This window comes from Cnephaeus nilssonii (assembly GCF_951640355.1).
Source record: "Cnephaeus nilssonii genome assembly, chromosome: 17".
In the NCBI taxonomy this organism is placed as follows: Eukaryota; Metazoa; Chordata; class Mammalia; order Chiroptera; family Vespertilionidae; genus Cnephaeus; species Cnephaeus nilssonii.
This window is the reverse complement of record NC_137088.1, coordinates 28,146,549-28,171,166: the sequence shown is the minus strand read 5'-3', so window position 1 is coordinate 28,171,166 and position 24,618 is coordinate 28,146,549. Positions and strand designations below refer to the sequence as shown.

At 51.2% G+C, this 24,618-nt stretch overlaps 1 protein-coding gene across 2 annotated transcripts in view; it reads right to left on the bottom strand.

Moving 5' to 3' along the window:
- EPHB1 (EPH receptor B1) overlaps window positions 1–24,618 on the bottom strand; it is a gene marked incomplete at its 3' end in the record, with an annotated part of 414,865 nt that overhangs the window by 268,991 nt on the left and 121,256 nt on the right. For both annotated transcript variants that reach the window (XM_079794807.1, XM_079794808.1), the window contains exon 2: window positions 16,640–16,704. In XM_079794807.1, the coding sequence (XP_079650933.1) occupies window positions 16,640–16,704 (65 nt within the window). The remainder of the gene's footprint in view (window positions 1–16,639; window positions 16,705–24,618) is intronic.

The window sequence follows — 24,618 nt, the reverse complement described above, 5'->3', positions numbered from 1 at the left end:
CTCAAAAAAACCACTTGATTTTCCAACCTGGAGCCAGGCAGGAATCAGGCCAAAAATGCCTTCCATATCCAACACACCAGATTTATTACCACAATTTGCCATTTCTTCCAGAAGAATATTCCTCCTACCTGGCCTCTCGCTCACATTCCCATGGCCATGTGTTGGCATTACTTTCTGCCTGGGCTCACGCTCTGGCCTGCTGTTTGGTAAAAAATTAATGACAACAGACCAAGCAGGAGATGGCAGGGGCTCAAACACGGGCCATATCCTTTCACATCTGCCCCTTGATGTTGTCACTGGATGTTCTCATTGGCCCCAATACTTTTCTTCTACTCCACCCTCATTCCATCTCAACTCAGAACCAGAGAATAACAGATCTGGCTACAAGCCACCATAGATCATGTTGACCAGGAACTTTTGTTGACAAATGGGCACACTGAGGCCCAGAGACATTCAATAACTGGCCCGAAGTCAGGCAGCCGACGGGTGGCTGAGCCAAGCTCTCTTCACAGCTCCCTCCTGGTAGGGGCGCCAGTCTCATTTCCTCCCTGATGCCTTCCCAGCTTATATTCAGCAACCATTTTTCGGAATGCCTTAAGCATAATTGCACTTATTCCACACAATTTAGCATTTGATAATAACACTGTTCTGAACTATTCCTTAATTGCTTTCTGTGTGTGACTCTGGATTGTGATACCAGGCTGTGAGCTCCTTGAGGACAGGGAATTATGTTTTGACTAATTTATTCATTTCAACAAGCGAAGTAATTCCATACATTTAGCTTTGCAACACTGGCATTACAGCAATGGCATGTTTACTCTGCAATGTCTGGGACCAGTGAAATCCACAGGTTTCTCGGGGCACTACCCTCACTCATGTCTTCTCTCACTTTTCATCCTGCGTGATCTCATCCACACACAAGGCTGCAGCCACCACGGGGTACATCACTGACCTCCCCTTAATGCCCCACACTTGTTTATCCAGCTGCCTCTTGGATAGTTCCTGACAATCACCTTGTTTTCTTCAGTACAGCTGCAGGCTCACAAATCAACCCTCCAGGGGAATTTGCCCCTCGAGGGCAAGACTGTGATGGGGACCTCTCCATATTCCCATGCCTAGCCTTCCATAAATACTGGCAGGTTGAGGGGATGAGCAAGGCCCTGGTCTGTTCCTCAACTTTTCTGCCTCCACAACCCCTCGTCCTTCACTGGGGACATATGCAGGTGCCACCAGGTTCACTTGTTCCTAGAAGAAGTCTCGCACAACCAGCAGGATATTAAGAGCCTTTGAAAAGGCACTATTCGTGATGCAAATGGACCACCTGCCCCTGAGATAGGCATAAGAATGAAAACAATAACACCCATTGGAAAGCACTTGCTCAGGCTTTCAGACAGGCACTTGGATGTCTGAGAAAGACACCTCAAGGTTCCTCTGGACCTAGGCTTGTTTGATTTGCTTGTTGGAAGTCAGAGCTTGGTGGGCTGTTGCTCAGGAGTGACCCAGATTGCCATTTACATTTGGACAATGCTATTGACTATTTGCGGTCTGGCTGATTGTGTGTGTATGTGTGTCTAAAACATGCTGTTCGCATTCAAAATCACTGCCATAAACTCCATCCACACTGCCTTCTAGGACAACCTTCAGAGACTCTCACCCATTCTCTGTCCTCCAAGGGTGGATCTGAATTTTGGAAACAGGCAAAGGTCACCTGGAGCTAAATCCAATGAGTCAGTGAATAAGCCAGCTAATACATAATATTTCTTGTTCAAAAATGAAGAGCCGCCCTAACCAGTTTGGCTCAGTGGATAGAGCATTGGCCTGCGGACTAAAGGGTCCCAAGTTCTATTCCAGTCAAGGGCATGTACCTTGGTTGCGGGCACATCCCCAGTAGGGGGTGTGCAGGAGGCAGCTGATGGATGTTTCCCTCTCATCGATGTTTCTAACTCTCTGTCCCTCTCCCTTCCTCTCTGTAAAAAATCAATAAAATATATTTTAAAAAAATGAAGAGCCACAATGAAATGAGGTTAAGAGAAGTGGGCTGATTTCACTCTATGCCTCTGAAGACAGTTCCAAGCATGGGTCTGGAAAGATTTGGGATAGTTGGCCCCTTCCTGGATGGCTGCGGCCTCCCCAGCCGACCCTGCCCCCTCACAGAACACCCAATAACTACCATGATGATGCATCATAATAACCACCAGGAGTAAGCCTTTTCTACAAGGCCTGGCCAGGAAGAAACATTGCTATTTAACATGATGACAGAAATCATTGAAATTGTCTTTTTGGCTTCTATTAGCCCAACAAGATCCCACTATTATGTTTTATTTCAAATCCAGCTCTAATTCATTTTGAAATCAAGAATCAAGTATCTATTTACATCCCCAAACAGTGTTCTAGGTGTTGGTGACACCGTAGTAATTAAGAGACAATGTCCCTGCCCCCATGGGCCTTCTATTCTAATAGAGTGAACCAGAGGATGAACAAGCAAACGAATAAAATAAAGTGGGATGGTGTTAAATACTATGAGGAGCAGGTAAGGAGATAGTGAGTGACAGCCAGAAGTGGGGCCACCAGGGAAGGTCTCTTTGGAGCAGAGATCTACATGACATGCAGGAACCACCAGCCAAGAGGGTACAAGAGGGAGGACCATTCCAGGCTCAGAGAACAACAGGAACAAACTCTCCTGAGCAAGAGTGTGCCTGACATCTTACTAAGAAAGCCGTGAGGCCAGCGTGGCTGCCTGACTGCACAGAGCAAGGGGAACGTGGGAGGGGGTGAGGCGAGAGAGTTGCTGGGCAGGTGGATCTGCACCTCTACCGGTTATAGCTCTGTGACCACATCTTTCTGAGCTTCATTTGTCTACAAAATACTATTTACCTTGCAGGGTATCACGGGGACTGAGGACCAGGAAAGTAACTCACCTAGTGTGGTGCCTGCAGGTAACTACCACTCACTAAGTACCAATTATCACCACTACGCTCAGCATCATCACTGTTATGTTAACCTGGGGATCCACCTCTGGCTGACGCACCAGGGTGTAGAAATCACCTGCTTTATCTTAGATAAATAACCCCGCCCTTTGGTCAGCAGAACACCTTGAGGAAAGGGCCACACACTGTCTCCTTACAGACCCAGAGGGAGCCAGCAGCCCCCTCCCAGCTCCTCTCGGAATGCCAGCTCCCTCTGGGCGGGCTTCAGGGTGGACTCTCTTCTCCCAATCAGGCAGTCTGAGGGCCACCATCAGCCACCAGCTCGGACCACAAGGAGACAAAACGGGACACAGCTCACAGGCTTTGGTCCCCTTCAGCAGTCTGCATTGGGGCAGAAGCTGCTGTGTGAGGGAACCTGCTGTGTCGCAAACAGTCCTTGCCCAGTGGGACCATAAAGGAACTTCCCTGGCACTGCCCAATCAGGGGAAACCCAGAGACCAGGTTCAGGTCCCCCGGTGGAGAGGGCTGCCTCTCGGAACAAGAAGCCCACTGAGGCCCAAGCAGCACGCAACTCCACCGAGCCTGCTGCAGGTGCCTTGGGCTGGACTTATCAGCCCGCTGAGGATGCAGCTGCCGTGCAGACATCTGCCTGAGCCTGAAAGAACCGGGATATTAGACAAGCTAGAGGGCTAATTAAAATGTGAAATGTGGTCTGTGGGCATAAATTCCTACAAGTCCAGAGGGATCTACCATTTAGTATACCAACCAACCAAGGCAGCATTTACTCAATAACTCCCCTGAGGACTCTGAGCACCAGCTCACCCCCTAATATGCTAAATTTACCTCCCAGATGTACCGGGCTAGGAGGACACGAATGCTCCTGCCCCCCATTCGTTACCATGGCCCCATGTAGTGTGCCAAAGAGCTGGGCTCAGACTTGGGCCAGGACACTGCTTTGGAAAGCCCAGAGCCTTGAAAGGGCAACCACACTGCAGAGCAAGCATGTCAAACTCGGGTCCCGCGGGCCACATGCCTCGTTTATTTGGCCGGTGTTAGCCTTTGAGTTTGACATGCTTGTTGCCGAGGCACAAAGCAATGATTCCCTAACTATTTCCTCACTCACTCCCCAGGATGGGGGTGAGCAACACACTGAGAATATGGAAATAACTAGAATATAGAAAACACATATTCATTGTTTCCCAGTGCAAAGTCTCCAAGAGTCTCCACAAAATCCTTTTGGAAACTTAGATGGTGGGAAAATGCAAGAAATGCCTTATTGAGGTGGGCGTGGGAGAAAGGGCCCCATGTAGAGTATGTCTGGATTGCTGGGAAGGAGGTTATGGAAGGGCTGGGATTAAGAAGCACTGCTGTCACCCGGCCTACCCCTGAACACTGGAGGTCAGGATGACCCCTGGCTTAGCACAGGAGTCCCAGCCACAGACTCTGGAGTCAGCCTGACCCAGCTATTTGACCAGGGCGAGTCTTTAAACCTCTGGAGCCTCAGTTTCCTCCTCTAATATTACGTACCTCCCCTCTCAGAGGGTGGCTGTGAGGGTTACATGTGAAAATCCATGGAAAGTGCTAGACCTGAGTAAGAGACCCCTGTGACTCAGTCATTATGGGTATCGGCCCTCCAGAAGCACATGCTTACTTAGCCTGTCTCTCGGCACGGTCACTTTCCCTCGGCGGCTCTCCTTCCATGATGTGTGATCTGTGACTCGCTCCTGTCTGCCTGGTTGTCTGTACCTGTGCATCATTTGCGATGTGTGCACATGTGCATGTGTGTGTACTAGTGTGTGTGTGTGTGTGTGTGTGTGTGTGTGTGTGTGTGTGTGTAGGTGCGAGTGCTGGCTCTGGCCCAGGTGGGGCCTGTGACCCCACCCATCAAATGCTGCATATGCTCTGCCCACTGGTCAGCTCTGTCCACTCCTGGCCAGGGTGAGCACCCCTCACTGCTCAGAGATCCCAGGGCCCTGGGCTGTGGGAGTCCTGTTAATCGAGGGCGAGGCCAGCCAGGCCTGGAGTCCAGATGGTGCACATCTCTCTACATCCTGGTACATTTCACACCCAGGTCTCTGCCAGCTCGCCAGGCAAACACTGCAGGCTTGTGCCTCAGGAGGGGCTCCTTGTCCACAGCCCCAGGCCACTGTCACTTCCACCAGGAAGCAGCGGTTTGTGCCAGGCCCTGCCTGGAGTGGGGTCTTCAGCCTTATGACAGCTGCTGCCGCTGTTGACACTGCAACAGTGACAAATTCATCCTTCTGACAAGATCCCTTTAAATAATTCACAGGGAGCTGGGGATTAAGACACTGTTTCTCTCAGTCTCTGTTGAGATTTAAAACACCCCCAGCTGGGGTATTTAAGGAGAGTATAATGGGCTGCCCCTCTGGGTCCCCCCTCCCCCTTTCCTCCACTTTCCCATTTCCCAAATTCACCCCCCCCTCACCCCACCAGCTAGCCCTATAACAAGGAGACCCAGAAAATAAGAAAGAAAAAAAAAAGGAGGGAATCAGTGCTTAGCTGGTCACTATGGCAACAGTGGCAGGGTATTCAGCTGTCATTATCCCAGGGCCTCACACATGCGATTATCTTAAGCTGTGGATTGAATGTGGTCCTCACTGCTGCCCAACAAGGCCTTGTCGTACAAGGCAGGGGCGGGAGCTGCGGGCCCCAGGCCCCCACCTCCTGATTCTGTTCTGCCCAGGCCTGGGCTCCAGTGACTAGGAGCAGAGCTACCCCTGGGAGAGAGACTGATGACACATCCCTTCAGCTTGGAGGTATCTCTGCACAGAACGCAGAGCAGGGGCTGGCTGAAGCTGGGCCACCACACTGCACTGGAGGCTGGGGAAATGGGCTCCTGGTTCCATGAATGCAGAGTTTTGACTGCACGTGGGCCAAGCTGTCTGGGGCAGTTGGAGAGGTCCTGGAGACAAGAGCGGGCCATGAGGGGAGAAAGAGGCTGGCCTTGCTAGAGGAGCTCTTAGCTTCATTCCATTCTCAGGATTGGGGAGAATCCTCCATCAGGGTGCACAACCATCAAATCTGGCCTAGAAGAAGACACACATCCCTCTATCCTGTCTACCCTCCTCCCCAATTGTGGCAATGTGGCCACTGTGCATGACCCAGTCAGGGGACCTTTTCCTGGCACTGCAGCTGCTGGAGCTCGCTTGGTCCTGGGAAGCCTGGGGAGCACTTTGATCTCACCCCTTTGCCTCCTGGACTTTGCTGCGGATTATCTCTGGGCTGAGGTTCCCTGGTCCACAGACATTCTTTGAATGACATGATCAGTGGTCACTCCCCACTGGGAACACTTCAGGTTTTCCAATCTCCCTTTTAAAACCCAGCTCCCAGAATAAGCCCATCCTGGCAGATGTGCTCAAGCCAGCAGAGCACACAATGGGGCCACCAGCTCAGTCTGGCCTTTCCTGCACCTGCATTCTCTGGTCAGTCCCCATGAGTGGCCAGCACACGAAAGTCCCCACTACCTGAGGCACTGCTCACCTGGCTCAACCTTGGCTCCTTGCTGCACAATACACTGCTTGCACCTAATTGCAAATGCAGACCCTTACCGTGTTAGTTTGAAGGCAGAGTTCTCAATCAGCAAGATTAGTTTGAATCTTGACTCCAACCTCTTTCATGTCCTTTGTGACATGGGAAAATGTGTTGGACGTGATTGTCTCCACCAGAAAGAGTGGTGAACGGGACAGTGCACACGGAGATGAGGCTTTACCAGGACTAAAACCCTCCATTTATCAACAGAGGAGCATCTCAAATGGAGGACAGGCTGGTTGAGCAGACCTGATGCTGAGGCCATTGAATGGGACAAAGCCGCTTGTTGAGGCCACTTCATGTCTCTTCCTTCCCAGGAGTTTTCACTTCCTAAACATTTGCCAAGGCCTGGGGACGGGAGCTGACCAGAGGCTCTTCCATCACTGCCTGGAGCCGGCTATCCCCAGGTACCCTCTGTGTCCTTCTCTGGATCCCTGGCTAGGCCTCAGCTGCTCTGGGAGTGGGGCCTCCCCCTCCAGGCTCCTCAAGGACCTGCTATTCTCTGTCCCCAAATCCCACACATCACAAAGCACCCACTCTGCCTCTCCCAGTATAGCTTGCTTCAAAACACAATTCATGGGGTGCTTATCACCGGTACTACTCACTGACACCTGGCTTCAAACTCACCCGCTCCCTTTCTAGAAACTGAGAAAAGTGCTTCTCCTTGCCCCAGCCTCTGGTTTCTGGATGATGTATGTGACATGCCTTCCTTACACTTCTTCGGGGGCAGAGATACAGAGTGAGCTTTGTGGTCAGACAGGTCCGGGGACAGTCTCAGTGGAACCCCTGAGCAGTCCTGTGATTTTTGGATCATTATCCAAACTCTCAGTGTCTGCTCTGTAAACTGGGAGAAGTACCACCTGGCTGGCAAGGGGCCTGGTGAGAACTCAGGGGGTTAACACAAGTAACATTCAGTGCCTGGTACACAGTGAGCACTTCATTATTGGTAACCAGTAGTAGCAATAGTTATCACCATTATTAATAACACTGTTATTAGTCACAGGGCGCACCTCTGAGGATATTCATGCAAGAGCCACAACCTAACAGAATCACTAGAATACTGATTTTGTATCTCAGGGCCCCCCTCAATCAGTCCCCATCTTCATCCCATGCAAGTGAAGTCCTTCAAACATGGGTCATTGCAACCCTGAGGCCTAGTCAGGGCAAGCAGGGTGTGTTTTTTGTTGTTGTTGTTGTTGTTGTTGTTTTTTAAAAAGTTTGTATTGACTTTTATAGGGAGAGGGAGAGATGGAAATATCAATGAGAGAGAAACATCATTGATCGGCTACCTCCTGCACGGCCCCTACTGGGGATCAAGCCCGCAGCCCAGGCATGTGCCCTGACTGGGAATTGAACCTTGGCCTCTTGGTTCCTAGGTTGACCCTCAACCACTGAGCAAAACCAGCCAGGCAGGACAAGCAGTACTGACTGAGCTTTAAAGTTTTCGAAGAAGGTAAACACACTTTAATCCTGCCAACCACTCTAAAAATAAGGTCTATGTTACCCTTGTGATAGAAGCAGAAAATGGGCTCAGAGAAGTTAAAAGAACTTAGAGGAAAATGGAAACATACCCAGGATATTAGATTCTAAACCCTGGGCTTGCTCTTTTATGCTACCAATGTGCAGTGAGGGTTAGGCCAAATTATTCCCACACTTTGTAACTGGAGGAAAGGCCAAAGGCATCATCCAAGGCCAGGCTTGTCCCTCTGACCCAGGCTCAGGCTCCCCATATGTCTTCTGCCCAGTATGGCTTCTGCCCACCTTGATGCCCTCTTCTTCACCTGTTTTCCTCCTGTCCCTCCTCTCTAGGCCTCTTAACTCCGCCTTACCTTCCTTCTAATGCTTTGTCTTCCCCACTAATACACCTCTCTCCTTCACCAAGGCAACCAGTGTGAGGGAGCTAGGAGTTCAGGCTGTCAGGGCAATGGGCCCTGCTGACCCTCCTCGGATCCATCCTGGTTCCTGTGTCAGGAGCCCTGCTTTCTTCTGGGTCCTGGCAGCCACTCCCAGCTTCAATGTGAGAAGAGCTGTCCTCAGGCTCACTCCCAGTGGGAAAAAGGTTTCCAGGGTTGTGCTAAAGGATGTGGTCTGGGAAAGTTTTAGAGAAGAGGAAAAGCACCTGTCTGTCCAGGCAAATGAGGGTTAAGCCTGCCTCAGAGAGGGGGAAGGAGGCTGGGTGACCCCTGGGGTTCCCTCCCGGACTCTATGGACAGAAAGATCTCCTGTTCTGCTGATGAGTCAGAGCCATTTCCAAGAGCAAGAAAATAACTCTGCCAGACAGTAAGACTGGTGAACTACCACAACTCCCAAAATTCGTTAATACAGCAGCTGAAGAAGCAGCTTTCAGTCTCCCTTCCACCCATACCTCCCCCAACACATCCACACATATACACAGTCATATCCAATGTATTTCTGCAGCCAACATAACAATTAACACACTACTCAATGACACTGGTCATCTGTAACATTCTATTCACCTCTCTATTAAAGGCACACAGGTGCCCACAAAAAGTTCTCATATAATAGCCCCCTGAGACAGCAAGCACAGATGGTGAGGCCAGGCAGAACGGTACCCTAGCTGCTCACCTGGCCCACCTCTCTACCCCTAGGGATCCACCCAGCCTCATTCAACCCACCCCAAGGCCATCACAGTCTTCCCAGAGCTCCAATCTCAGGGACCACCTCCCATCACCCCAGGTCCCCGCCTCCACGGCTCTCATCCTGAGCATCCCGTGAGTTTGTCTGTCACTGTCTCCGTCAGGCAGGTGATTTTACACTTCCATTCGTAAAAGACAAGTATTATATAAAAAAATGTTTTAAGTGCCTAGGGGTGTTTTGTTCCTCCTTGCTTCATAAAAGTGACATTAATAGCCAGGGAAGAGCACTGCTGAGTGCAATTACAGAGGATGTTTCAGGTATGAAAGCTGTTTTGAGCCTGCTAATGTCTCCTAATTACAGGCCTTTGGGAAGTGAGAGAACAAGATAAAGAGTGGGCGGGAGGCCCAGGGTGGGGAGCCCTGACTTATCTCCGTGGTTTACCTGAAGAGGGCAGGGGAGGGAAGGGAGGCAAGACTGGCAGGGAGGTCAGAGGCCCACCCCCTGGGAGGCAGGGCTTCTGTACTAATTCCTGGGAAACAGCTCAGGAAAAGGATACCAGCCATGTCTCCTACCAGGAGAACAAATCTTTTAGATACTGAGTCTGAAGCTAAGGAGCCCTGAGCAACTCAACCTGGGAGCTCCTTGTGGAGCCACCCCCTGCAGGCACCGTGGAGAGCAGGGTTTTACTGGGACACGTGGGACAGCAGGGTTGTCAACAGGAGAGCAGCCTGCAGGAGGTTAAATGCCAGCGCTGGCACATTCCAGCCTTGTCACCGCAGATAATGTAACAGCTGCTCTGTGCCTGGAAGCTACCCTTTGGTATCAGTCAGGGCTTTCTGGTGGTCAGTGACAGAAAAGCACAACTCTCAACCTCTGGTTTCCTCACCTGGAAAGTGGGACTGTTGTAAGGATGAATGCATGCGTACCTGTAAAGCACTTAGGGCCCGGGATACAAAATTAGATTTTCACTTTCCCTACCTGCCATCTATTCATCTTTCTGGCACCTATACCCTGATTCCTTCCGGGAAATTGCTCCTTCCCCCGCCCCCCCTCAGCCCCCAGGGTGCTGGTAGGCTCCGCACAGCAAAGGACCTGAGAGGAGCGACCAGCACCTTGTTTTTCCTGGCTGCAGGGACCGGTCCTGAGGGCATGGGATTCCAGCCAAGCCAGCCAGGTCCACTCAGAGCTAATCCCAGGGCTTCTGCTGGGGGGACCAGGAGGAGGTGTTTGTTCTTCCCCAGGGGATATGGTTGTGAGGGCTGGAGCTGCTGCAGATTTCTTCTGACCAAGAGGAGGCTCACCCTGGAGCCAACACCATGGGAGTAGAGAGGAGAAAGGGGATGGAGAAAAGAGAGCGAGAGAAAGGAGTAGGGATGGAGGAAGAGAGATGGATCCTAAGGATCTAGACCAGCCAACACATGCAGCCCCCTCAGCCCTGGACCATTCAGTTGCAGAAGCCAAGATACTTACTTCCTTGAAGGTTGTGAGTTGTGCGTTTCTGTCACTGACCACCAGAAAGCCCTGACTGATACAAAAGTGTAGCTTCCAGCAACCAGCCACCAGGACAAAGGCTCCCCAGTCCCAGGTGGTAGTACCAGCCCGAGAGAGGATGACCAACAGGGTCCCCTTTGCCTGCCTGCCCTTGGCGCAGCCTGAAATTCAAATACCGTAAAACCCCATTCACCCAATCGCTTTGCCCAGACCTAAATTTCTCTTGGATGTGCCTAATTTAGCTCAGGCTTTGCTGTCTTACTTAGCATGATTGAGTCATCAAAGGAAGAAAAGAGAAATTCCAGCCTTCCCGAGGGTTAGCTCCAGTGTTTGCTGAGGAGAACTTTTTACCAACGTTGTTTCATGTACGGAATAGTCACCATCCCTACCCCATTGAGCAGAGGAGGAAACTGGCCTGAAAGAGTCTAGAAGACTGGCCCACGGTCACACAGCCAGGGACCTACAGAGCTGGGATGGGCCCTGGTTTATGTGATACATGGCCTGGAGCCTTCACTGCTCCTCCATCCACTTCTCACCCATCAGACCAGATAATAAATTCCAATTGATTTTGCTTGGCCTTGGAACGACTGGGGTGTTATCAGAGTGGATTTCTCTCCTGAACGTGCTTCCTTATTCCCATGGTGTGGGCAGCTGGCGAGGGTGCTTGGAGGGTCTGACAGACAGGGAGAGAGGAGACACCCAGGCATGGCGGCCAAGTGGCCAGGGGTCCACACATGGATATTCCGTAAGGCCCCAGTGTGCCTACTTCCATGGGCACATATCTGTGTTGGAAGTTAATGTACCAAACACTGACATTCAAATGGGGTATTCCCTTCACAGTGGCCTCCCCTGGAAGTTCTCCACTTAGTCCAATACCTTCCCATCATTTAAGTTATTTCTAGAACTCTAAGAACTGCCTACAGAGGCATATGGTAAAATCAGCTCATTTAACTTCACACACACACACACACACATATACATATACACAAACCCATATATGTACACACACACATATACACATACAGAGACACACACAGAGAGCACAGACACGCACACCCGGCTTGCTCATCCTGAAGGCCCATCAGGCATGGCTCTGGATTCCTTTCCATTTTTCCTCTGTTGAATCCCACTTCCCCTGAGGAAGACTTGCCAGTGATACAGCAGTGAACAGCCTCTGTCACAGGCCGGGAAGGTGGTTCCAAAGGGCAGCACAGACAGCACTGGCGTCTGCGAGCCCGTGGAGAGCTCTTTGAAGACAACTCAGGGCGATGTTTACACTTAAGTCACATGTCCCACAGACACAGGAACCAACACACACAGAGACCATCGGTCGCCCAGGTGGCAAAAGCCAGTGAGCCCTGGCAAAACTCTTGGAAAATAAAAGAACTTTGGGTTTGGATTTCCAATAAGCAAGTAGAATAAACCTCACTATCAGAGGGACCTAGGCTTGCCTTTCTAATCCATCACAGCAAGTAACTGGGATTTTCTGGTGGTGTCCTGGTCTCCTTCGTCATGCTGATCTCAGGAAAGGTGGCTCTATTTACATAATTAAGCTCTTTAAAAAGATATCCATAACCACATGGGTGTTGAGAGGGCTACAATAAATCTAAATTGAGCATCTCCTAAATTCAGACCCGTGCATTGGAAATGCAGAGAATGCTCAAGAATGCTCTGGACCTTCCTCATGTATTTGGCCAACATACTTTTACTGGGACCTGTCCCTTGCTGGGCCAGTGCTGGACTGGGCACTGGGGACACAGGGATGCTGCATTCTCTGGCCAGTGGGAGAGACCACCCATCAACACATGAGAGCTGAACAGTGTGTTAGGAAGAGGGCACCTGGTGGGGAGTAGCCTCCAGGAGGGCTCCCCAGGAGATGAGAACAGAGCTGACACCTGAGGGAACAGAGAGTGGTGCAGGGAGGGAGAGAGGGTCAGGGAAAAGGAAGATTGGAGGGGGCCAGGCAGTGCCTTGAAACTGGGGCAGACTGTTGAGAGGGGACTGTACAGCTCTTACCAAGTGCTGCCCGTGCCTGGGCATGGCACTGTTTACCATGGAACCTCACTGAAGTCCCCCACTGCCCAGAGCTCCTGAAATGTGAAGGTCAGGGAACATTCTACAGCAGGGCTGACCGCAAAGGTTTGGGAGAAGTAACGGAAGCCAGCCCAAGGGAGGAGTCACCAGGGCCACCAGTAAGGGTCCCCAGGGTGCCTTTTGGTGGGAGCTGAGCCCCTCCCTGGCATTTAATACATACATTATACATGTATTCATTGCTTTGCCCCTTTGCTCACCAGTGGCCTCTGATTCAGGTTAAACCAAAAGGCTTTAAATTAGAACTGCAATTAGACTATAAAGCAACGTTTTACATTTGAGCATAAATCCTTTCTGTTTCTCACCGGTAACGTTATGATCCACTTTGCAGCAATATAACTGAAAACAGTTTGTGGGCGATGTGTGGGTGGGCAGTCCAACCCCCCTGCCCATATCGGGCAGTTCTCAAGTACAGCAATGACGACACCCAATGAGCCTCATAGAAGGAAAAGCCCCTGGCCTCTCTCTCCCTGGGGAGCCCCCTTCTCAGGCTCTGCCCTGTGGGTAGGGTTCATTGCAATGTCAGCGGGGCCCCTTGGCAGAACTATGGATGAGGCAAACTCAGTTCCCTGGGAATCCCCAGGCTACCAGAACAATGCACGCCCACCCTCCTCCATCCTAAGCATGCATGTATGGGATCCTGACTGCAGAGGACAACCTGAGGTCTTTGCCCCTTTCTGGACCAAGCCCAGTGGAGACATCTAGTGCCAACTACATTTTCCTCTTCTGTCCCCTCTTCCTCTTTGACACTCTTTTCCCTTGCCTTCTATGAGGGCCCACCTCTTGGTTTTCTCCTGCCTCTGAGCCATACCTTCTTAGTCCCCCTTTCAGGCTCCTCTTGCTCTATGTGACACTTGAATGCAGACTATCCATCCAAAGCTGTCACCTGCTCTCCCTCCATACACTCTCCCTGGGAGAATGCAGTCACAGGTCCTCCTCCCTTTGTTGTGGGGGTGCCTTCTAGCCCCATTGCCGGTGAGTCAGATGCGACAGCACTGCTCTCTGTGGGTGCCCCAAAGTCACCTCAAACTCAACAGGTCCAATACTGAAATCAGCCTCTTCCCACCCAAGCGTGTTCCTCTTTGTGGATTCCCCATCTTCAAGAATGGCACCATCCGCACCCCACTTGCCCAAGTCAGAAACTTTCAACAAATATACATTGTCAGGTAGTGAACTAGTGCCAGTTTCCAACAGTGAACAAACAGAGAGAGTCCTGGACACCGTGGAGGTTACAGTATAGCTGGGGAGTAAGAAATGCGGGGGCGGGGGGAGGAAAGAAATGAGTCCCATACTAACACATAGAGATGTGAACTAGCAACTGTGAAAAGTGCTATGCAGAGGGCCTGTGATGGGAGACCCAATGCGGTCAGGGGTGCAGCAAAGGCATTCTTGAGGACGGCCTGAGTGAGATGAGGCCTGAAGACAATGGAGAAGGCAAGAGTGGCTTCAGTTTCTGGCCTTTCCAATGTGCTCAGATGGAGCCCATGTGGGGGGAAAGCAGGGAAGGAGAGGAGAGTGAATTCTGCTTTGGGCCATGTTGAGGGTGACATGCCTGTGAGCAGCCAGTGAAGATGCGGCAGTTGGATACATGAGCCTGGGTCAGGGATACACACTTGGGAGCCACTGGTGTGTTCACAAAATCGAAGGCATCTGTCCAGAGGGAGATGGGGAGAGGGCTTGGAATGGAAGCACTGTCCTTGATCCTTCCTTTCGACCCAGGATGAGGGCCAGCCTGCCCCCCCTGCTGCTCACTATATGCCAAAGAGGTTCTGAAGCTGCTCAGGACACCGGGAGGAAAACTGTCTGGCTGTATGTCCCTGAGAGAAGAGGGAGGACCTCAGGGAACTGCAGCTGAGCAGTGACTGCTAACCAGTGGGGGTGGAAGGAGGGGGTGGGGGGAGGGGGAGGAGAGCAAGCAGAGAGCAGTTCAGCCAGCTGCTGTCTCTAAAGGGCATTGCTTGACTTTGAATGCTTTCCTAAAGGACAATCTTTCTTGGGAAGGGAGATCAGAAGTTTAAAGAAGACAGGTGGTGTGTCTTCTTTAAATCAAGGGGTAAATTAATAACCATAAATCATGCCAATGCCTTGTGAAAACATACAAACCTTCAAACAACAAAATAATTTGTAAGAGTGGCAAGTTCTTAATACCCAGGCAACTTGAAAAGTTGCCACCTCATCGGCTTTGCATAAAGTCCCCAGTAGAAATGGGAAGGGCTCCCTAATTGCCCAGTGTTCCCAGCAGGATTTCCCTTGCCCTGCCCTACCCCACCCCTTAGGGAAATACCAGCTCATCCTAGTCCTTGCCCTCCCACCCCAAGGCATGATGCTTCCACCTGGAGCAGTGCGTTTCTCTAAATGCTGGGGACCGGGACCCAGTAAAGGCAAGAGCCCGGGGAGTAGGCACAGGTGAGGTCAGGACTGCCCTGCTACCTGAATGGCCCAGTTAGAATGGTCCCTACAGCAGAACTGGTCCTGTTGGGACAGGATGTGCACCACGGGGTGCAAAGCAATCCTTGGCCCTGACTAGAGGTTACCAAAGACAGGGAAAGAGACAGGAGGTTCGGGACAGATGTCAAAGCCTAGGCCACCCTGCCGCAGCTGGTTCACCCCTTTGCTGGGATGAAGAGCCCACTCACCCCTCCATCCTCTCCCTTTGTGATGAAGCCCTGCAGCTAGCCAGTCCCCCAGGTCAGGCACTGGCACTTCATCTCCAACTCCTCCCTCTAGCCTGACAGTCCATCCATTGCCAGATGCTGAGATGCTGCCAATGTTTTCTCCTTCGCTTCACTCGACCTGCCCTCTGAGTACCGTTTTAATTTAGACTTTTCTGACCCAGGCAAGACAGCTGAAAGAGTCTCTTAAATGCTTTTATCTCAACTGTTCTCCCAATCTTATCAGCAAGTGTGACTATTTTGTTCTCCTGCCCAGGACCTCTTCATTGCCTACAGGATAAATCCAGTGGCAGTCACAGCCCTGCTCTACCTGCCATCTTCCAACCTACACCTGGTCCTGCCATGCCCCAGATGAGCAAACTCTTCTCTCCTGTCTTTTCATGACTCCATCCCTTTGATCAACTATTCCTCCTACTCTGAATATCTCTGCAGACTCCCCATTCACCACCTATCAGACTCATTCTCTACGACCCAGCTCGTAAAGGCTCCTTGTCTCCCTCCGAAGTCTCTCACTCCCAGCTCTGTGTCCACACCTGCCTGTTAATATCTCTACTGCCACAAATAAGAGATGTACTCCAGCTTCTTTGTGAACCTGGTGGTCCCCCAGGAGGCCAGGATCTTCTCAAGGATGGTCCATTTTTGTAGCTATGGGGTCTGGCCAGGTGCAAGAACACTGAGCTAATGAATGAAGAGCATTTCTCTAAGGCAGTGGTCGGCAAACTCATTAGTCAACAGAGCCAAATATCAACAGTACAATGATTGAAATTTCTTTTGAGAGCCAAATTTTTTAAACTTAAACTTCTCCTAACGCCACTTCTTCAAAATAGACTCGCCCAGGCTGTGGTATTTTGTGGAAGAGCCACATTCAAGGGGCCAAAGAGCCGCATGTGGCTCACGAGCCGTGGTTTGCCGACCACTGCTCTAAGGCTCTCTCCAGGCGAAGAGAGCATGGCCTTTCTGAACACCAGCTTCTCCTTATGCCCTTACCCTCCTGGCAGCCCCATGGGCATCTCAGAGCTCTGATCTGCCCAGATCACTGGCAGCCACTGCCACCATTCTCACATAGGCATGGCCCAGCCACCTAGGAGCCAGGACTTTGTCATTTTGTTACGAGATGGTCAGTCTGAGAGCTCTGGCTTGTCTCTCTGTAGGGTGCAGTGGACACAGCCATTCATACCTACATGCCAACCCACAAAGGTACTGCTATAGGCAGGTGCTACTTCCCCCTCTGCCCCCGCCCTCCACCCCCCTCAGCCATCCTATAGGCCCAGGACCACCAGAGGATTGAAGGATGGAGGGTCTGACACTCACCCCAGATGTGGGATTGGCTGTCCAGCCCAGCTCTGCGGTAGCCGTTCTGGTGTCCATCAACGTTTCTGTGGATCAAAAAGAGAAAATCTGGTCAGTCGGAAGGATTGCTGGATAGTGGCCTGTATGTCCATGAAGTTACTTATGAGCGTAATGTCAGTGCCAGGAGCCTTGGGCGCCTCTGTGAAGCAGAGAAGGGGAGAGGTCTGCCAGGACCGTGCAGCTCAGTACAGAGCTAGGCAGACCTCCAGTCTCCCGATGCTAGGTCCGCAGCTCTTACCCCCATTGACCTCAATCCACCTGTGTGGGATGAAGTCATCTATCCACCCACCACCTTACCCCCAAGACATGGCTTCTTCCCTCAGTACTTTCCCTAGCCCAGTGGTTCTCAACCTTTCTAATGCCGCAACCCTTTAATACAGTTCCTCATGTTGTGGTGACCCCCAACCATAAAATTATTTTCGTTGCTACTTCATAACTGTAATTTTGCTACTGTTATGAATCGTGATGTAAATATCTGTGTTTTCCGATGGTCTTAGGCGACGCTGCTAGCGACCCACAGGTTGAGAACCGCTGCTGTAGAGCCTAAGACCATCGGGAAACACAGGTATTTACATCACAATTCATAACAGTAGCAAAATTACAGATATGAAATAGCAATGAAAATAATTTTATGGTTGGGGTCACCACAACATGAGGAACTGTATTAAAGGGTCGCGGCATTAGAAAGGTTGAGAACCACTGCCCTAGAGGCTCTTCCAGGGTCACGCAGGCCCAGTAGCCACCTCTTTCTGCACTCTTCCTCCCCACTGGGCTGCTCCTCAACCGCACCTGTCCATCCTGCCCTCCTCTCCTCTGCCTCCCTTCAGGCATCCGTGTTGACACCCTTAGGTGACTTCCCTCCTCTAGACCCAATCACTCTCCCAAGACTTGGCCCTCCTGCAGGTCCATTTGTCCCCTGAACCCAGATACATGTTGACCCCCTTTCCCAAGACTCTATTGGGGGCTCACTCAGAACACAAATGCACATGTCAGACCCCAGCGGTCTGCTTCCTGGTTACCACTTCCTCTGGCCATTAAGTGAAGGACAGACACCCTGACTCCTGGGCCATCAGGGTCACTACAGTACACACGCCAAGATCACCAGGTGCCATGTAGTGACCACAGTGCTGCTGTTTATTACAACAGATTTCTGAAAGGAAGCAGTAATGTGTCCTGAGAACAGGGCATGTTTTTCTTTCTTCCTCTTCAGTCTATTATTGACCCCCCCGCCACCTCTTAATAGAGACTGCTCCCCAAAAGCGGCCCACCAGCTCCTGATCAGCAAACCCACAGCCTCTTTGTTTCTTTAACAGCTTTATTAAGGTAGAAATGACATACAATAAACAGCACATAATCAAGGCGTACAATTTTGAGAAGTTCTGACATATATTTACACCATGAAACCATCACCACAATCAGAATGATAAATATATCCATCATTTCCAGAAGTTTCCTTATCCCTTGGTAATCCCTCCTTCCCTCCTGTCCCTGCCCCACCCTCTCACTGTCTCCAAGAAATGACAGATCTGCTTGCTGTCACCATCGATTAATTGGCATTTTCTAGAATTTTACATAAATAGAAATGCAATAGTATCTACTAATAAAAGAGAAAGGTGCAAATTGACCATACCCCCGCAACACCCACCAGCCAATCAGGCGTGAGTATGCAAATTAACCCAACAAACATGGCAGGTTAATTTGCATACACAGGTGCCAAGTGGCCAGGGTCAGGGTGGCGCCAAGCAGCCTGGGTCCTGGGTACAGGCGCCAAGCCCGCAGGCTCCCGGGACCATTGCTGGCCCCAGGAGGAGAGGGCGGCTGCGCAGCTTGACAGCAGACAGCAGGACCTGCTTGGCCGTAGCTGCAGCGACCTGTGAGCAGGCAAGTGCGGCCCGCAGGCAGCACCCAGCAGGGCCTGCTTGGCCGTCGCTGCAGTGACCCAGGAGCAGGCAAGCACAGCCCACAGACAGCACCCAGCAGGGCCTGCTTGCCCATCGCCATGGTGTGGAGCAGGCAGGCCCTGCAGAGAGCAGAGAACCATGTGGAGTGGGCCTAAGCCGTCAGTAGTACATTCCCTGAGGGCTCCCAGATTGGAGAGGGTGCAGGTCGGGCTGAGGGACCCCCCCCACCCCCGTGCACGAATTTCGTGCACCGGGCCTCTAGTGTATATATATTCTTTCTGGCTTTTTATCAATAGTTCATTTGTTTTATTGCTGAGTAGTATCCCATTGTATAGGCATACTGCAATTTGTCTCCCCAGTTACCTGCTGTTTCCAGTACAGGGCTAGTACATGAGAGAGTAGGAGAGTCCCAGTCCTCCACATCCTCACCACACTGGCATGGCCAGTCATTTTAAATTCTGGCCATTTTAATAGGTGTGTGGTGGTACCTCATTGTGGTTTTAATTTCTATGTCCTTAATGATGTGTAATAATAAACATCTTTTCACATGCTTATTTGCCATTTGTATATTTTGGGGATGAAGGGTCTATTCAGTCTTTTTCCATTTTTAAATTGGGTGGTTTGTTTTCTTTTTACTGAGTTTGGTGAGTTCTTTATATATTCTGCATACAAGTCCTTTATCAGATATATGCTTTGCAAATATTTTCTCCTACTCTGTGGCATTCTTTTATCCACATCTTTCAACAAACAGAAGTTTTAAATTTTGATGAAGTCTAATTTATCAATTTTGTCTTTTATGGTTTGGTGTCATATCTGAGAAACCTTTGCCTAACCCAAGGTGACAAAGATCTTTCTCTTACCTAGGTCTATGATCTCTTCCGAGTTCATTTTCGCATAAGGCGGAAGGTATGAATCAAATATACAATTGTGTTTTTTCATGTGGATATCTAGTTGTTCAGAGGGTCACCTTTTAAATTCACACAGTGGTGCTCTATGGGCTGGTGGAGGTGTCCTATCCACCTGGATTTCCCGGGGCATGTATCCAAGGAACCTGCACAGCACGTCCTACCCGCTCAGCAAATGAGAATATACAACATGCGGAGGTTTGGGTTTTTCCTTCCCCTGTTCCCGTTTGCTCCTGAACAGCCCTCCCTCCACCTCACATGACCAGCCAGACTCTGCTCACTGCTTCAGGTGGGAGATGGGAGATAGGAATGAAGAATGCAGGGCTATAAAATCTTGGCTCCTTAGGAAAGGGAAGGACGCCTGGCATAAATCAAAGGTTTGGGAACAAACCCATGGGCAAGACCAAGGGAATGAAAGCAGAAGTGATGAATGAGGAGCTGTGTGGAGAAGAGGGTTCCCTTTGCTCTCGCCTCCCAGTGCTCAATCCCAGAGAAGAGATAATGGTAGGAATCTTTCGAGGTGAAAGGGGCATGGACATCCAACACCCCAATGTGGTGACGCAGCAGCGAGTGACCCCACCAAGCTGACATGACACAGATGGAGACTTAGGATCTGAACAGGGTCTAATGAAGGGGGCCCGGAATGTCCCAGGGGTGACCTGCATGGACAGTGAGCAAGGGTCAGATAGGGTACAGGGTATCTCAACAGGGGCCCATGTGGGCAGGAGCCAACAGGGCCAGCGAGGCACCCGCCTCCACAAGTACATACCCTACGTGTGGCCTAGATTATATTTCTGCCACCCCCTGGAACCAGTTTTCTAACTGCAAACCGAAGGGAGTAAGGTAGGTAAAGCAGGCTGCCTTTCTTGCCCACTTGAGTTTGGGTTTTGATTGAGAGTCAGACCCGTGAACATCTGAGGGAGGCCAGAAGTGGCACAGACTCCTCGAGTGTGTTTTCTCCTCTGATTCTTTGACAGCTGGGGAGGCCGATCCCTGCATGGAGCAGCCCTCCCTCTCCCCCTCATCTCCACTTCACAGCACTAATAATGATCATAATGACACACCGAATTTACATAATACACTTCTCAGAAGACACTCCATGAGGCTCCGAAGAAATTCATCTCCGTGATTAAAATGCCTCTGCCAGGTGGGCCTGAGGCAGGAGCCACCAAACCCACGTGGCAGCGTCAGGGACCAGGGCACGGAAATGCGCCGTGCCTTCTACAGGGTCTCAGAGCCCCCCACCCTGCGCCCATAGGCAGACCTGGGCTTCCAGAACCTCTGCCGTGACCCTGAGGTTTGGGGGGGCTTCCTCATGAAGCCAAAATGCCACAAAAAGCCCCCAGAATAATGCACCCCCTCAACCTCAGGATCGTGTGGAAGTAGCTGTGAACAGGTGGAGGACACGACATGGGCAGCAAGAAAAAGAGAGTCCAGATCAAAACCAAGAATCAGCCTTCACTCCTAACCTTCCAAAGACGCGTTTGTTCTGCGAAGCCCATGAATACAATCTAAGATTTCATTATATTCATAGTCACCTGCTCAAGGGCTGTAATTGGATCTGTTTCTCAATAATGCTTTCCAGCCACGTTGGTGGACCGAAGTTGCGGCGAGAGGTATCTGTGTCTCCGCATCCCGCCCGCCGTGGAGACAGAGACCACGAAACCGTAAACCATCCACTCGATATGATTAAGGGCCGTTTCTTTCCTGGCACAGATAGCGCCTGATGATGGCATTACACTCTGGTGGGGGCTGCATAAAAGTGATTTGAGGAGGTTTACATCTCCCCGGAGAGGAAGCGCGCGCTCATTTGCATTTATAAAGCATATTGAGAGTTCTGGCAGAAAGTTATGGTGGAAGCACAATTAAATATTTACCATCACTTCTGCTCTCAAACAGGGGCGTGGAGACCAAACCAGCTGGAGGTGCATGTGCTGCTGTCAGATCTGATGTCTACAGGGGACAGGACTCTGGGACCCACGCCCACAGCCTGGCTTCTCCCTCTGGGAGATGCACTCACTGCCCACCGGAGGAGAGCTGGGCAGGGCACTCACACCGAATGGAGAGAGGCCACTCATGCGGGTGGACTGGGTGCAGGCCCCACTTCCACTATTTTGGGACAATCTCTCTGTCCTCTCCCTCCCCTTCTCTCTCGCCCTCTCCCTCTCCCCTTCCCTCCCTTCTCATCTTTAGAGTAGGGCTAGCGCTAGCTACTACACAGGACTGGGGGGGGCGGGGGGTGTGAGACAAGGCAATGCAAACCATATGCAATCATTACTATGACTTAATCACTCCAAACTTCAGTTTCCTTAACTATGAAAAGAAGCTAATGATGGTATCTGTGAGATACTTATAAGATACCTATACAAATCAGTGACATTAGGTATCTAATGATATCTCGTTTACCGTCTTCCTTACATTGTTGTAAAGACCAGGGAGTATCATACACTGAGGATATAGCTGTGGTTCAGAGCGGTGGGTGCCCTAGAGGGACTCACCATTGAGGCCTGAGGGAGGGAGGGGCGGGCGGGGGGACACAAGAAGCCAAGAAGCCAAGTCACACTTGGCATCCTATTCTGGCTGAGCCCATGAGAAGGGAACTGGAAAACTCACGGGAAGGGAAAGGGTTCTTCTGCCTGAGGGGAACACGTGGGCCCGTCCAACAGGGAGCATCACGCTGTGTGCAGGCAAAGGGAGACGCTGGGGCTCCCGGCTCAGAGGTGTGCAGTGGTGGGGAGGGTACCATAGAGAGCTCCTTTGGCTCTTGGGAAAGAGGTGACAGAGACAACAAGGGAAGGACAGAGACAGGTGGACAGGATGAAGCAGGAGCCCACAAGCAGGAGAGGACGGGAGGTCGCAAGGGGAGAAAGAAGGGAGCAAGAACCTGAGAAGGATGGGGTGCATAAGAAGCCTGGCAGAGAGACCCCATTTCCCAGGGAGCCATTTCCCTACATTGGGTTTGATATAGGAAACCTCAGGATATCCCCTCCAACCAGGGGGCGGGGGGTGGGGGTAGGGGACACTGCCTGGGCTCCGGGTGGTGGGGCTGGGTCCAAGAGAAGGAGGAGGCAGCTGCCACCTGGGTCTGCAGGCGCTTCCTTTTTCTGTCTGGATTGGCACCTTGGGATGTATTGACATTTGGGATGAATTAGATACCCATCACGGTGAAAGAGAAAAATAAACCTTCTCCTTACAGCTCTGCCATTCTTTTTGGAGAGGCATTATTCAGACAGTCAGCCGAAAATATTTACAACATCCTTCTGTCGTGGTAACAATCTACAACAACATATACAAATGGAACGTGGGTTCCAGAGCTCTTGGAGCAGTGCCTCGCGTGTATTTGACAAGGCGAGTCCAGGGACTTCCCAGAGGGGAAGGACCAGCGCAGCCCTACCAGCATCGCCCTGCGCTGCCCTCGTGGCCGCGGAACTCTGAAGCCTGCAAGCCACACTGGCCTTCCCAAAGGGCCGGGATCCATGGAAGAGGGGCTGAAAGACGGGGCATAAAGGGGCTCTGCTATCCATTCACCACAGGCTGTCTGAGCAGCTGCCTCAGGCGGAGCGAACACTGTGCAGGCACGGAGACAGAGAACAGACAGACATCCAGCCCTCAGGGAGCTTGCAGGCAAGCGGGGAAGCAGAACTTAATCAAATAACCATACAGATAAATCTACAATTACAGCCTCAGTGAACGGCAGGAAGGGGGGATCCCAGGGACAGTTGTGAACGCTGAATAAAATGACAGGTGTACAGAGCCTGGCATGCAGCTGGTACTTCCTCCTTCCTTCCCAGCCCCTGGTTGGCACTGAAACCACCCCTTTCTCTCTCTCTCTCTCACACACACACACCTGCCCTAGGACTGAGTCCATACTGGCAGGAATAAAATATGTGTAAGATAGTCTCCCACTCCCAATCTAGACTGTGCTGGTGCTGGGCACACCCCTGACCACGGTGAGGCCCTTCACCCACCTTTCTAGGGAGTCCCCATACAGCATAAATGCTCGATCAACTCCAGAGACCTGGGTTCAAGTCCCAGCTCCACGGCTGATGAGCAAATCAAGCTGTGTCTGAGTGTCCAAGCCTGATCTCAGGGAGAGAGAGGCCTTCCCTCCTGCAGCCATGAGCGACCATGCCCAGAAAGATGCGCTGTACGTTCTTGAAAACACTCCCTGCACTAACATGTATTTACTGTCTTTGCCAAGTGTAAAATGCTAGGCGAAGAGAGCTCCTAGTAGATGTCTCCACTGATTGATGTGTAATAGTGGCCGGTGGGGAAGAGAAGCAAGCCTGAGTAAACTGAATGAGCCCGGCCAACCCATCTGCTGAATGGCTGACTGACTGAATGAGACGGAACAGGCACTTGGATTATAAATACAAACTGTGAAATTTGCTCTTTTAAAGAACACACAGATCAACGCAGTCTTCCCCGCCACACCCTTCTCCTTCTGTTTCTTTTATTTTCCAAGGTGCAATTAATTATCGTAAATAGAAGGAAGCTGCAGTTTGGGTGGGTCATAGCATAGAAACGTGTCTTAAGGACTGGGTCGGCTCTAGATCTGGTCTTGGTTCACAGGGGGCACAGCCCATGAACCAGTGGGAAGACCCAGGGGCACAGTTCTGATGCCTCTCCCTCCCAGCGAAGCTGACCAGAGCATGGGGTCAGGACATGACCTCTTCCTCTGGGAGCTGGAAAGGGCGGGGGATCAGCCTCAGAAGGGCTGCCTTCTCCACCCGGCTCAGTCTCAGGCTTCGTTATGTGGCTTGTGAGGGTCTCTCTCCTCTGTGGTCTCAGAGGGTCACTCTGGCTCCTGTTCTTAGACTGGTCTCTCAGAAACATGGCAAGAGCCCTAGCTGGCTTGGCTCAGTGGATGGAGCGTTGGCCTGCGGACTGAAGGGTCCCAGGTTCGATTCTGGTCAAGGGTACATGCCTGGGTTGTGGGCTCGATCCCCAGTAGGGGGCGTGCAGGGGGCAGTCGATCGATGATTCTCTCTCATCATTGATGTTTCTCTCTCTCTCCCTCTCCCTTCCTCTCTGAAATCAATAAAAATATATTTTAAAAAAGAAAGAAAGAAGGCAAGAAACCGGGGCGGACCCTCTGCCTCCTGAATCCCCAGGCCTGCCTTGGTCCTATGGT